This window comes from Parasteatoda tepidariorum, chromosome 8 (genome assembly GCF_982258835.1).
Source record: "Parasteatoda tepidariorum strain Cologne lab strain chromosome 8, Ptep-v5.0, whole genome shotgun sequence".
NCBI classification, from domain to species: Eukaryota; Metazoa; Arthropoda; class Arachnida; order Araneae; family Theridiidae; genus Parasteatoda; species Parasteatoda tepidariorum.
In genome coordinates this window covers 92,371,724-92,384,159 of record NC_141762.1, presented here as the reverse complement: position 1 = coordinate 92,384,159, position 12,436 = coordinate 92,371,724, and the positions used below count along the sequence as shown (strand labels likewise).

Below are 12,436 nucleotides of genomic sequence, written 5' to 3'. Positions count from 1 at the left end.
AGAAATTATGTATGTCTTAGTGTAGTAATAATAAGTTTAAATTAATGTACTATTATTAAAGAAATAAAGAAAGAAATTAAAATATATGAAAAGGGGAAATTTTTATGCAAATTTTGCAATGTCACGTCAAGGTTTCTATCAAACAGTTTGCTTTTTTGTGTTCGTTTATTTAAATAGTAATGAAATTTCAAATAATTAAAATAAAATGTAAATGTGTGATCACTGAATATTTAATTTATATTGTTTTTAATTTACCTTAGAGTCAACATTGCTTCTTTAAAAAAGTATCCACACATTAACTGTTAAGAAAAATATGAGTTTCTCCTTTATGAATTTTTTATACATTTAAAAATATGAGTAAATTATTGTTGTAGGAAAACATGTTGATCTCAATCTGAATAGAAATGAAGTGATTGTTTAAACACCTAGTAGTTTTCATATGTTATAATAAATATATGTTTTGATGATAGTTTTTAAATTAGTTTATTATATTATAAATACCTTCAGCGGTGCCCTGCTCCTATAATTTCACCTTTACTTTGTGATACACAAGCACTTGCACTCCAACTTGCAGTGACTCATTGTAAAAAAAGTTTCTACCAACGTACGATGCTACATATCAGTCTACCTCCTGCGCTGGTTGATGAAGCATGGCTGTCCCATAATGTCAATTTTATTTAACTTACTGTATTCATTATTTATAACTTCTAGTTAATTCATTATTTGTAACTTTTAATCATGTTTTAAGTGAATTTATTCTTTAAATCTTAATTGGTAATTTTTTTAATGTTAACAGAAACTTAATTTACCAAATAACTATTGATAAAAATTTAATGTGACTAAAAACTGTTCAGCTCGAAGAAACGTTAGATGGAATCTCCAGTGATAAAGAAACTGCTTCCATTTTATTACCAGACTTAATAAAAGTTGATCAACATCAGCAGGAAATAGAAAGCTTGAATAGGCGTTTATCTGCCTTAAAAACACGCATTGGTGGCAAAGGTAAGACACATGCCCTTTCTGCAACAATTTAATTTATCATAATTTGTTTCTCATGTTCATTAATTCCGTTTTATGTCCAATTTAGATATTTCTCGTAACATTCAGCAAGTTAGTGAAGATCAAAATGCTTGTCAAGAAAAATTGTAAGAATTAATCTTATAAGATAGTCATTTTATTTTTATTTAATTTTTTGTTTTCTGTTGTAACACATCACTCAATAAGTCTCCAGTCTGACTCTTATATCGCAACACTGTTGACAGTTTTATACATGGTGCATAGAGTTTTTAAAAAGTTCTTAAAGGTGCTTATTTTCGATTTTCGCTTTTGAAGGTGCTTTTTTCATTGGGTGTTTTTAAAAAGTGCTGAAATTTCTATTTTCGAAAATGAGAATTTTTTTCTTTACCATGTCTATTTTCGCCATGTATTATGCAAAAGCATGTTTTTCGCATTGTTCTGTTCAACGTTTTCACAATTCATTCAACCACAATCCATTTCCACATTCATTCAACTACAATGCTTCACATGCAAAAGAAAATAGTGTTGTTTCACTAAGACGATGCCCGATGTCACAAGTCAAGGAGAACAATGATTAAATTTAGTGAATTACATTTTGAAATGCTTGCCCACTTTCAGTGAGTACTGGCTTTTGCAATCATCAAGAAGATGCTTAAGGGAAAGAAAATTGCTTGAATGAGGAAGTGATTGCCAAAGCTGAGGCACATTTTGAGAGTAAAGACAAAAACGACGTTCTACAAAAAAGGCATCAAAATTTTATTGGTGTATTAGGATAGATGTATCACTCTTGAAGTAAAGTATATTGATGAAAAAAATTTAGTTATTAAAAATAAATTCAAAATAAAATAAAAATTCTTATAGACCAGAGATTTATTGAGTGATGTGTAAACTTATTTTCGTAATAATTACTTAGTTTAAAAAGGTATTAAAGTAAAAAGATTTCCCACTGATGTTTTCTCGAAAGCCTAATACTGCATGAAAATGGCATTTATTGAATGCAGAAATGCTAAATACTTGAGTCAAAAAGTTTGTTCTCTTCTGCAAATTAATTAAAATTTTTAAATTTAATTATTTATTGGCATATGCTTTTATTTCAGCAATATGATTGAATATTATTTATGTTTTATTAGTTCCACTTTTATTTTATTAACTTTCTTACTTTATAAATTTTTAAACTTTCAACCTAGCAGTTTAATCGCATCTTTTTAGTGCTTTCTTTGAACATTTTTATTAATTTATAAGGCTGGAATAAGCTTTAACACTCTTTTTAATGGCTTGCAAGGATACCAGCTAACATATTTATATTAGCCCTTTACTAATCATGGAAATCATATCGTAGCAGAAATTTAAACATTAAATATATTCTACCATCAAGTTTAGAGTGAATTTTTTATGTTAAATTTTTTATTTAAATTTTTTTTGTTAATTATGTTAAAAATATTTGTTCCTGCTTTTCCATGAACAAAAGCTTTCTTGATCATGTTTCAATGTTGGTCAAAACTAATGTTTTTTTAAAAATTTTTTACTGTAGTTAAATAAATTAATAAAAGTTCTTTGCAAGTTCACATTATATTTTAAAATTGTTAATTATTGTTAAATCAGCTTTCATAAGTGAAATGTTCCTTGCTTCAGATCAAACGGAGTTTGTTTTTATATATATAATTTTTTTTTTTAAGAATTCACGTAGCAGTTTCTAAGCATCTGGATTTCATTTAGTGAACAAAAGACATTGTTCTATGTTTCCTTCTACTTTCAGTAACAGATGTTAAATGGAAATTTTAGTAATCTTTTTGAGTACTTCTCACTAATTTATCGTGACCAACAAAGTGTGATTGTTCTAAAGTGATGAGTTCTATTTTCAATATTTATGATGATGCAATTAAATGTTTTCAGCATTAAGAATTAAAGTAACTATTGTCCCTGTGTTCTTTTCTTAGAAATTCTTTAAGTAGAGAAATCGATTCATTGCATCAACAAATTAATGAATACAAAGACCAACTTCAGCAGTTGCGTAGTCGAATCAATGACCTCAAAGCCGAGAAAAATAAAATGTGCAGTGATATGCAAAAGAAGTCATCATTGATTGAACAACTTGAGAATTTAGAAAAAGAAAATGTAAAGCTTGCAGAGACTGTTAGTGTAAGTAGACATTGTTAACACAGAAGGAACTAAAAAACATTTTAAAGATTAAAAGTTGTGGTCATTAACTGCTGTAGAACAAATTGTTGTTTATAATATTTTATTTATTCAAAAACTTATTCGCCTACTCAGTAGCATGCTAATTCAATCATCTGCACCTTTACTAACATGCCAATTTAATTGAACTATCTATTAACTATTTCACTGGTTGCTTAATTCTCTAACATGCTAATTCATTGATATACTACCTTTCTTATTTTTCTCTGTTTCAAGAATCATTTTAGTAACTGTAGCGATACATATAAACCTGTATTATTATGCTTTCAAAATTGAAAATAACAAATTTATAAACATTATTAAGTAAGGGCGTAAAAAATTGAAAACTTGAACTCATTTCTAATATGTTAACAAAAAGTTAATAATTATCATGGTTACAATAAATTTTAAATAATGCTTGCAAGTTTTCCTTGTTCTCCAAACCAACAAAAGTTTATTTATCTTAATATATATATATATATATATATATATATATGCATTAAAGTTGTATATATATGCATTAAATATGTATATATATGCATGTGTATATATATGCATTAAAGTTGGTTTGCGCATAGTTGTTTGATAATAGTATTTTTACTATTAGGTTTTTCTGTTCAACTTTATGTTTATTTTGCCTATTAATAAGTCAATCTTATGTTAAAAAACCGATTTTAGTTTATACGATGATATAGGGAATAAAGATAATGCCTTGCTGTTATTTCTTGTCCACAAGTTCCCAATTAGCAAAATCTTTAATCTTCATGTTCCTAACTTTAACATTTAAATTGTTCATGTGATATGATTCACACTCTTCTCATTTTAATTTGATATTAATTAAAATACTCGTTTACTGTTGCTAAATGCACTTTAAACCTTCTTTTCTAAAAACACTTAAACATTGCCACATATCTCTGGCCACTAAATCAAATTTTAATTTTACTTAGAAAATATAATCAATGTTTTGTAGTTACCTAAAACTCTAATCAGATTTTTTTCTCAGATAAGTCAATTTTTTTTCTTCTTTTAAAAATACGATTTGGAACTTCTTTCTCCAAGTTCTTCAGTTGCCTTGTAAGTTTCTCCTTAAGCTTTTGTTTTATTCATTGCTTTTTAAGCCTTTCGAGGGTAATGGAATAAAATTGTCCCACTTATTTTTGACAATGTTATAAATCTTTAAAATTGTAGTAGTTTTTATCTCATAAACTACTTGGTATATCTTATTTCGTAATCAGCATTGAACAGCCTATCAAATTGAATTTATGAATGATCAACATTCAGCTCCATAGCTTTGTAGTTTTGAGCCCAACTTAGAAGACAAGGGAGCTCCAGCATCGAGCATGAGGGCAAACTAGCATTCTTGGAGTTTTTTTTTTCCTTTTTTGATGGAATTACCCTCATCTGCATTACATGAAGAGGAAAACCTTCTACAGTTAGCCTGGCAACTAGGGGATTCTAACCCATGATTCGCCTTCCACTGAGGATATTTTACGTCAGCACTGTAGTCTGTGCAAGACACCGCTGTGATTCGAACCTGTGGAGAGGTGAATGCTCTATCCTTTGAGCCACCGCAACTCAAACTACTTTGTATAATCAACAACTTTAAATTTTGAAAGATTAAAACATGAAATAGATAGCTTTCTTTTAGAGGTACATATGTTGACCTCAGTTTCAATGGCCTTTCCTAGATAAAATTCTTAGGTTGAAAGTTTTCTTCCCCACAAAGGGTTGAGGGCTAAAAGTGATCTTCCCAAAAATAATAGTTATAAATATTTATTTCTTGATAACAATTTTTTAATATTTCAATTGCATTTGATTGTATTCTGACTTTTATAATGAATGCTTTATAAATTCTCTCTTCTAGGAGCTGAAAACAGAAATCTCTACATTGTTGGTAAGCTGAGTTTTCCAATTATTTTCATTGCTATATTTGGTTTCCTATTTGAATTTTTGTAGCAATTTTAAAATTACAACTTATGCAAATTTTAAAATAAAACCATCTAAGCTTATTGAGAATTGAATATTTTCTCATTTTGTTAATATATTTATGTTTTATATTCATTAGTAACAATATAAAATTATTTAAAAAAGATTTAAAAATAATGTAAAAATAATATTAAAATAAAATTGTGTGTTTACAGAGCAGCACTTTATCAGGGGACACACTGTCTGCAAACACACAGGAGCCTTTCTGTTGTTAGTGGCAAAGCCAAAATTAACAGTGACAACAAAGTGACAGCAAAGACAAAATTAACCCGAGGCCCCTAATGATAATACAAACATAAAGAATAATAATAATTACCACATTAAAAATCACATAAATTTGCAAGAGAATCACATTCAAATTAACAAATATAGAAAACACTACAATGAAATGCCCCCAAAGCACATTATAAATAATCAAAACTATAAACAGTTACTGTAATTGTTTATAGTTTTGATTATTAGTTTTGATTGTTTTTAAATAATTTTATATTGTTACTAGTTTGTATAATTTGAATTTGGTTTTAGCTGCCTTTTGCTCTGTTCCAATTTGAATTAGTGTTGTAATGGTTTTTTATTTTTCCTAACTCCTGTTTAATAATTTTGACTTAAGAATTTGAGTTTATATTTGGATTTATGTTTTATATTCACTCACATGAAAATGTTTATTTTGCGTAATTGAATAATGCTGTTGATGATTTGGTTTTCTGTAGGAAAAATCAAAAGAACTTAGTAATGCTAAAAGAACTGCTACCAGGATGAAAGATCAGGAATTGGAAAAAATAAGTAACAAAGTAAGAAAAATATATCTTCCAACCTTTTTAATGCCATATCAATTCAATATTCCATTTCATAATTTTATGTAAATTGTTCCCCACTGACAAATAGAAGTATTTATTTTGCGATAAATAGGCTCTTTGTTTAACTAAAAACTTAAAAATAACTTAACTTTATTGATTTTTTGTTTGTTTTTTAAAGACATTTTATGTTGTTTGAAGCTTCTTTCTTTCAAGAAAGTCACTATGAATTTCATACTAATTATGTTTAAAAGACTTTGTAATTCAAATCAACTTGCTTTTTGAGGAGTTTTGTTTTTGAAGTAATTTGAAAATTTGCTTATATCCTTGAAGTCTTATGATATAATTTGTACCTGAAAGCTTTTAAAATAAATTGCAGCACTTGTAATAGTCTTTTTATTGAAGAGTATTTATTAACTTACTAAATATGGTGAAAAGTTAAAAGCCTTTTTTTTTTAAATGCAAGGACTATAAAATGTGCTATCAATTTTTTTGCTTTGTTTTTTTCACCCAAAGCATTTTTTTTTACTGTTATCATAATTATATATTTTTATTGTTATCATAATTATGTATCTTAATTATAATTTTTTTCTAGATTCGAGAAGAAGAGAAGGAGTTAGATATCATAGAAATTATATCCAAAGAAATTGATGCGTAAGTACTGAATGTTGAATTCATTTAAAAGTTATTCTATACATGTGTTTAGAAGTATGAACTCAGTTAATATTTCTAAATCTATGTCTATCTAAAGATTTGACTTTTTATTGTGAGTTAAATTGTTTAGCTTTACTAGATACAATTATAAAATTTGCCTTCAAGGATGCTATTTAACATTAATAACAAAGGTGACTTTTTTTTTTATTTATTTATATTTAAAAAAATATTCATAAAATTTACTTTTTTTTTTTTTTTTTTTTTTTTTTTTTTTTTTTTTTTTTTGGCAAAAAATGCAGCAAAGCTTATTTTACTCCCAAATTAAGTTGTAAATCTGCCATTGAATTTTAAAAATAGGGGTGTGATACTATGAGTTATATTTACAATTGTCCAAACAAAACTACCTTTCCGTAGTGTACTTGCATATTATATCTTGTTAGCAATTTGTTAATTAAAATTAATTTATCTATTATGCTTCATCATTTTTAAGAATTACTTCATCTGAATATTCATTATTTTTTAGATATATTCGTGATGACAAAGAAAAAACACTAATTGATCAAGAAGATCGTATTAGTGGCCTCAACTCTCAAATAAGTGTGAAAAAAGAAGAACTTCATGAGCAAAAAGAGTATGATAAAGAGCTTACTGATGATATCAGATCACAAAATGTAGGTATTTAACTAAGCATTCAACATTATTTTCATGATGTTTAATCTAGTTAATAATTAATACATTCAATTAATTTTTAATTTTCTTTTCTTTTTGCTACCCAAAATTAAAATTGAATTTTAGGATAAAAATGCATGTTCAATTATTTTGAGATATTGTTCAAGATGTTCTGAAAACAATCTTGTAGAATCTTAATTATGACTACAGAATTACGGAAAGCTTTTAAAAACTCCTAATAGAGCTGAATTGCTTGCAATTTCAGACGTGCCAACTCTCCCGCATTTTGCGGGAGTCTCCCGAATTTTGAGTTATTCTCCCGCCCTCCGGAATTGATTTGAAAAACTCCCGAATTTTACTGCGATCGACGGCCAAACTCAAAATTACCTAATTTTTCCGCGAGTGCGAAGGTAAGTTTTTCTTTCAGCTTGAATTCCATCCCCTCTTATCAAACTACCATCTGCCTGAAGCGTAGCTGAACATGCTTTATTTTCCCCCCTCTTCAACGTTACCTCTAAAAACACTCCTATTTCACCCGCCCCCTTACACTGGGGGCGGGTGAAATCTTCCTCTTCTTTCGTGTGGAGTTGAATGCAATGACGTCACATGTCGTTATCGAGTGACGTCCGTTCAGGAGTGGGGAAACTCGTACTCTCGATAGTTGGAATTGATATTGTATCTTGCTGTTTTTATAGTTTTTAATGCGTATTTTTCCACGGTTGGCAACAAGCTCGTAAACTAGCAACGTGATATCAATTATTCGTTTAGTCTTCGTATATTTAAAAAAAAAAAAATTCAAGGATGTCTTAAGTCGAAACGGAAGTATGGATCAATTTCAACAAATCATGTACCAATGACTTTAGCAAGACTTAATTGTGGAGAGCTAAGTCTGCAACTCTTTTTTTCATGCATACAGTAGAGAACCATTTATCTGGTATCCAGATAATCCGGAAAAAAAATTTGCTCGGTTCTCCCGCCATTTTGAACTAAAACGATATGGAAAAAAAAAAGCGGAAACTGGACTAATCCTTGAAGTTGAGTAGAGGAAAATGTGAGGAAGGGAAGAATTTTTTTCCCCGTTTACCCAGAGAAACGTCATTTCTTCCGCGACCTTGAAGATTTTAGATCTTTATTCTCTTTTAGGTCGTTAAACTCAAAGGAGTGGCATGATGATTTCGTTTGCTAGTTTGATTTACGAGGGGGTGGGGAAAATGCATTGCACATGCATATCAGTGAACAGAAGATGAAAGAGAAAAATATATTTATCTATTTGACATCGATTAATAAAAATAAAATGTTTTTCTTTTGAATAAATTCTGATTATTTGGAAGTGCGGTATCATTCGCAAGTTTTTCTTGATGTGGAATCACACCTGCTTTAATTAAAAATCTCGTTTTTATAAAATAAAAAAAAAGGAGAATTGTTTATTAATTTAAGCATACAATTATTTTATGAAGCAGATTGCAGTTTCGTTTTTCTGATTCCACTACGTTTTTTTTTTCTTTTTCATGATAAATTTTGCACTCAATAAAATTATTTGTAATACCAAATTTTTTCATTAGTTTTTTTTTTTTTAAAGTCCGTTGATCTTGCCTTGTTCTAGGTTTTAATATTTATGCTAGTGCCGTTTTTTAACTATCGTTTCGGTTCGATAATTTTCAAGTGTTGTTTTTATTTAGATTAATAGGTTTTCCTTTTATTTTCGCCCCCCCCATGAAATATATTGCGTTATTTAATCATTGGTTTTGTTTATTAGTTGATTTAGGAATCGTAATTATTTTTTAAACTTGTTTTTCTTGTCTAAACTTGCAAATTTTTTTATTCTTTTAAATTTTATTTTTCTACAATTTTTTTCCTTTTTAGATTTAGGAGTGCTTTTCTTTTTTCTCTTACTTTAAAATGTGTTTACATTTTTTCCTTGTAATTTGGGTTTGATAAAACATCGATTAACGACACTTTTTTGTCGATCCAGGAAACCGGGAAATTAAGACATCCGGGATAGCGATGGTCCCGAGCATCCCGGATAATTGGTTCTTTATTGTACAGACATTAGTATTGAATTGGTTTTTTAAAATAAAATACTTATTCAATTTGTTTATTTTTTAAAAGTTTTTGTGTATTTTTATTACAGTGTCGGGTTTTTGAATAATGTTTTATTAAGGAAATGGTATTTATTTAAAGAGTATCTACCTAATATAGTTTTGTGTTGCTAAATCTGTGTTTAATTATTTTATTTCCATTTAATATTTTTAAACAATTATTGCTCTATTAGTGTGTAAAATTTCTTGCATTCTTATATTTAATAAATTTTTTAATTAAAATTCCTTAGAAGTGCCAAATGTTGCATACCATGCACCTTTTTTTACCCCTCCTGAAATCTCCTGAATTCTTGTTAGGGAAACTCCTGAATGTTAATTTTGCTAGGTTGGCACGTCTGCAATTTTTAAAAAAAAAAATTCTAGTACATTTTATTTTTATATTTATTTTCTATTTGGTGCAATTTATATATATATATCTAGTATACATCCCTGAGCCCTCGATGGCTCAGGGGGTAGATCTTTTGCCTTCCAATGAGGTGAGCCCAATGAGTTCAAATCCTAGCAATGGCTGGTTGATATGAATTCTGCATTTGTCTGCTACCGACCTCAGTGCTGACGTGAAATATCCTCAATGGTAGACGAATCATAGGTTAGAGTCCCTTTGTTATCAGGTCCTTGTGATCTTCCTCTCCATGTAACGCAAATTTGCCTTCATGGAGGACTTTTTGAAGGTTACTTCCATCAAAAAGTCCTCCACGAAGGCAAATTCCCCCTATACTTGTTCTAGGAGTTCCCCTGTCTTCTGGATTAGATTTAAAATTACGAGGCTACGTTGTTGAACATTAGTAGTCGTAAACCCAAAAATTGGGTCGTTTATTATAAAATAAAACATATATCTAGTTTCATGTATATATGTAGGATGATGTTGATGACCATTGATTAAGTCACTCAAAATCAATAATGATCATACTTATCCTTTAATAATTAACAAAACTTTCACATAAAATTATGAGTCATACTTCTCGAACTACACAGGTTAGTTTTACACTTCTTTAAACACAAGTCAATCAGACTCATATTTTAACCATCTGGGTTTGCTTTTTCATTTTCAACAACTACTCTTCCTTCCCATCAAAATAGTTCTCACAGTTTTATTTAGGAGATTTTGACATCTATCGGTCTTTATTCACACAGAGGCTGTTTCGTCTCGTTTTGTCACACACTCATATATATATATATATATATATATATATATATATATATATATATATTTTATTTTCTTCTGCGACTTTATTTCCCAGTTTTTAGAGAAATTTTAATTTAATTTACATGCTGGCTATCTGACTGAATTTTAAAAGTTATATTGTGTATATAATGTTATTTCAAAAACCTGTAAAGTCTGTTTTTTATGTATTAAATTTAAACATTTTTCTTGTTTCTCTTTACTCATTATAGGCTTTAAAAAAATCTGTTTCATTTCTGTAGGTGAAGAAGCGAGATTTGAAAGACAACATGAAACTTATTGATACGATTGAAGAGATTGGAAAATTGAATGCAGTTTGTCAAAACTTGAAAGACAAAATTGGTGGTTATAACATCCGATCACTATTAGCGTAAGAATATAAGCTTGTATTTTTATTGGTTATGTCTGCATGATTTCACTTAATTTTTACTTGGTGTTTTAAAAAGTATCTATTGCAGTATTTTTGTACAAAACTAACAGAACTAAAAGGATCACCTGAACCTTTATAAACATATTACTTTTCTAAGACATTTTAAATTCCAATTATCTTCGACATTCGAAAATAAAATTTGCTATTGATCCATTGTTAAAATTATATTTCGAAGTGTCTATTGCATTATTGTTTTCAAAGTATCTATTGCATTAATTTTATACAAAACTGACAGAGCTAAAAATAATATCCGAACCTCTATGAACATATTACTTTGCTGAGACATTTCAAGTTCCAATTCTTCTTTACTTTGAAGAAAAAAAATATATATATATATATTTTTTTTTTAAATTTAGGAATTAATGGTAAAGATTTTAATCAGGGTTGAGAAATTTATTCAAATTGAGATTTAGTTTTAATTTGTTTTTGTGTCAATAAATTGTCTGATGGCCGTAAAATCATTATTAAAGTGTAGATTTATATATTTTTTATTTCCTGTCTATTTGTACTCCCATAATTGCACTCATTCGAAGACATGGTATCTAATTTATTTTCTTCTTATGACAATGTAGTTTATGTACAAAAATTATTACTATTATTAATTTTTATTATTTGGATACCCTCTTTTATATATTCTGAGGTAAGCAAAGGAAACTAGGCAACAGAAAAAAAGTATACTCAGACTATTAATGTAATCACAGATACTATAAAGCTAATTTTATATTTATTTTTAACATTAACTATTTTATAACTTAGAAGTACAAATTTAGAGCTTTATCACTCATATAATGAACCCAACATTATTAACTTTATTAAACGACAAGGAATAAAATAGGCAGGCCACGTTATCACAGGGTTCCCACGTGTCAGGGAGAACAGGGAAAACCTGGAATTGTCGGGGAATTTTATTTCAACTCCAAAAATCAGGGAAAGTTGCAATTTTTTTACAAAAACCTGGAAAATTCCTTCATTATACCTGGAAAAAAAATAGTCTAAAAATCGTCAGTAACAGTACTCAATTGTTGAGATTAGAGTTAAATAATTCTAAGATCTATTACAATTATTTATTATAAAAGTTTCACATTTTAGACAAACTGAAATGCTTCCATCCTCATATAATGATATTTATTTTACATAGAAAATCTAATACTTGGCATTACAAGTAAAAGAATCAAAATTTTCTGATGAAAAATTTCGTAGTATTGAAGAAATATGGTATTGATTTTCATTGAAATTTACCTGGAAAAGTCAGGGAATTCTTTTTCTGAAATTGAGTGGGAACCCTGTTATCAGAATGGATGAAGACCGTCCCTCAAAAAGAGTTTTCAATGCCAGACCAGTTGGCACACGAAAAAGAGGCAGGCCTAATTTGAGATGGATAGATGGCCTAGAAAAAGACCTTTTGGTCTTAAAAACTAAAAACTGGAAA

The 12,436-nt window shown here is 28.4% G+C and overlaps 1 protein-coding gene across 3 annotated transcripts in view; it reads left to right on the top strand.

Moving 5' to 3' along the window:
• The window catches only part of rad50 (DNA repair protein rad50), a 104,459-nt gene that overhangs the window by 79,487 nt on the left and 12,536 nt on the right, over positions 1 to 12,436 (top strand). For all 3 annotated transcript variants that reach the window (XM_087169343.1, XM_087169344.1, XM_087169342.1), the window contains 8 exons: positions 855 to 1,002; positions 1,088 to 1,145; positions 2,955 to 3,156; positions 5,057 to 5,086; positions 5,889 to 5,969; positions 6,568 to 6,626; positions 7,150 to 7,297; positions 10,820 to 10,947. In XM_087169343.1, the coding sequence (XP_087025469.1) occupies positions 855 to 1,002; positions 1,088 to 1,145; positions 2,955 to 3,156; positions 5,057 to 5,086; positions 5,889 to 5,969; positions 6,568 to 6,626; positions 7,150 to 7,297; positions 10,820 to 10,947 (854 nt within the window). The remainder of the gene's footprint in view (positions 1 to 854; positions 1,003 to 1,087; positions 1,146 to 2,954; positions 3,157 to 5,056; positions 5,087 to 5,888; positions 5,970 to 6,567; positions 6,627 to 7,149; positions 7,298 to 10,819; positions 10,948 to 12,436) is intronic.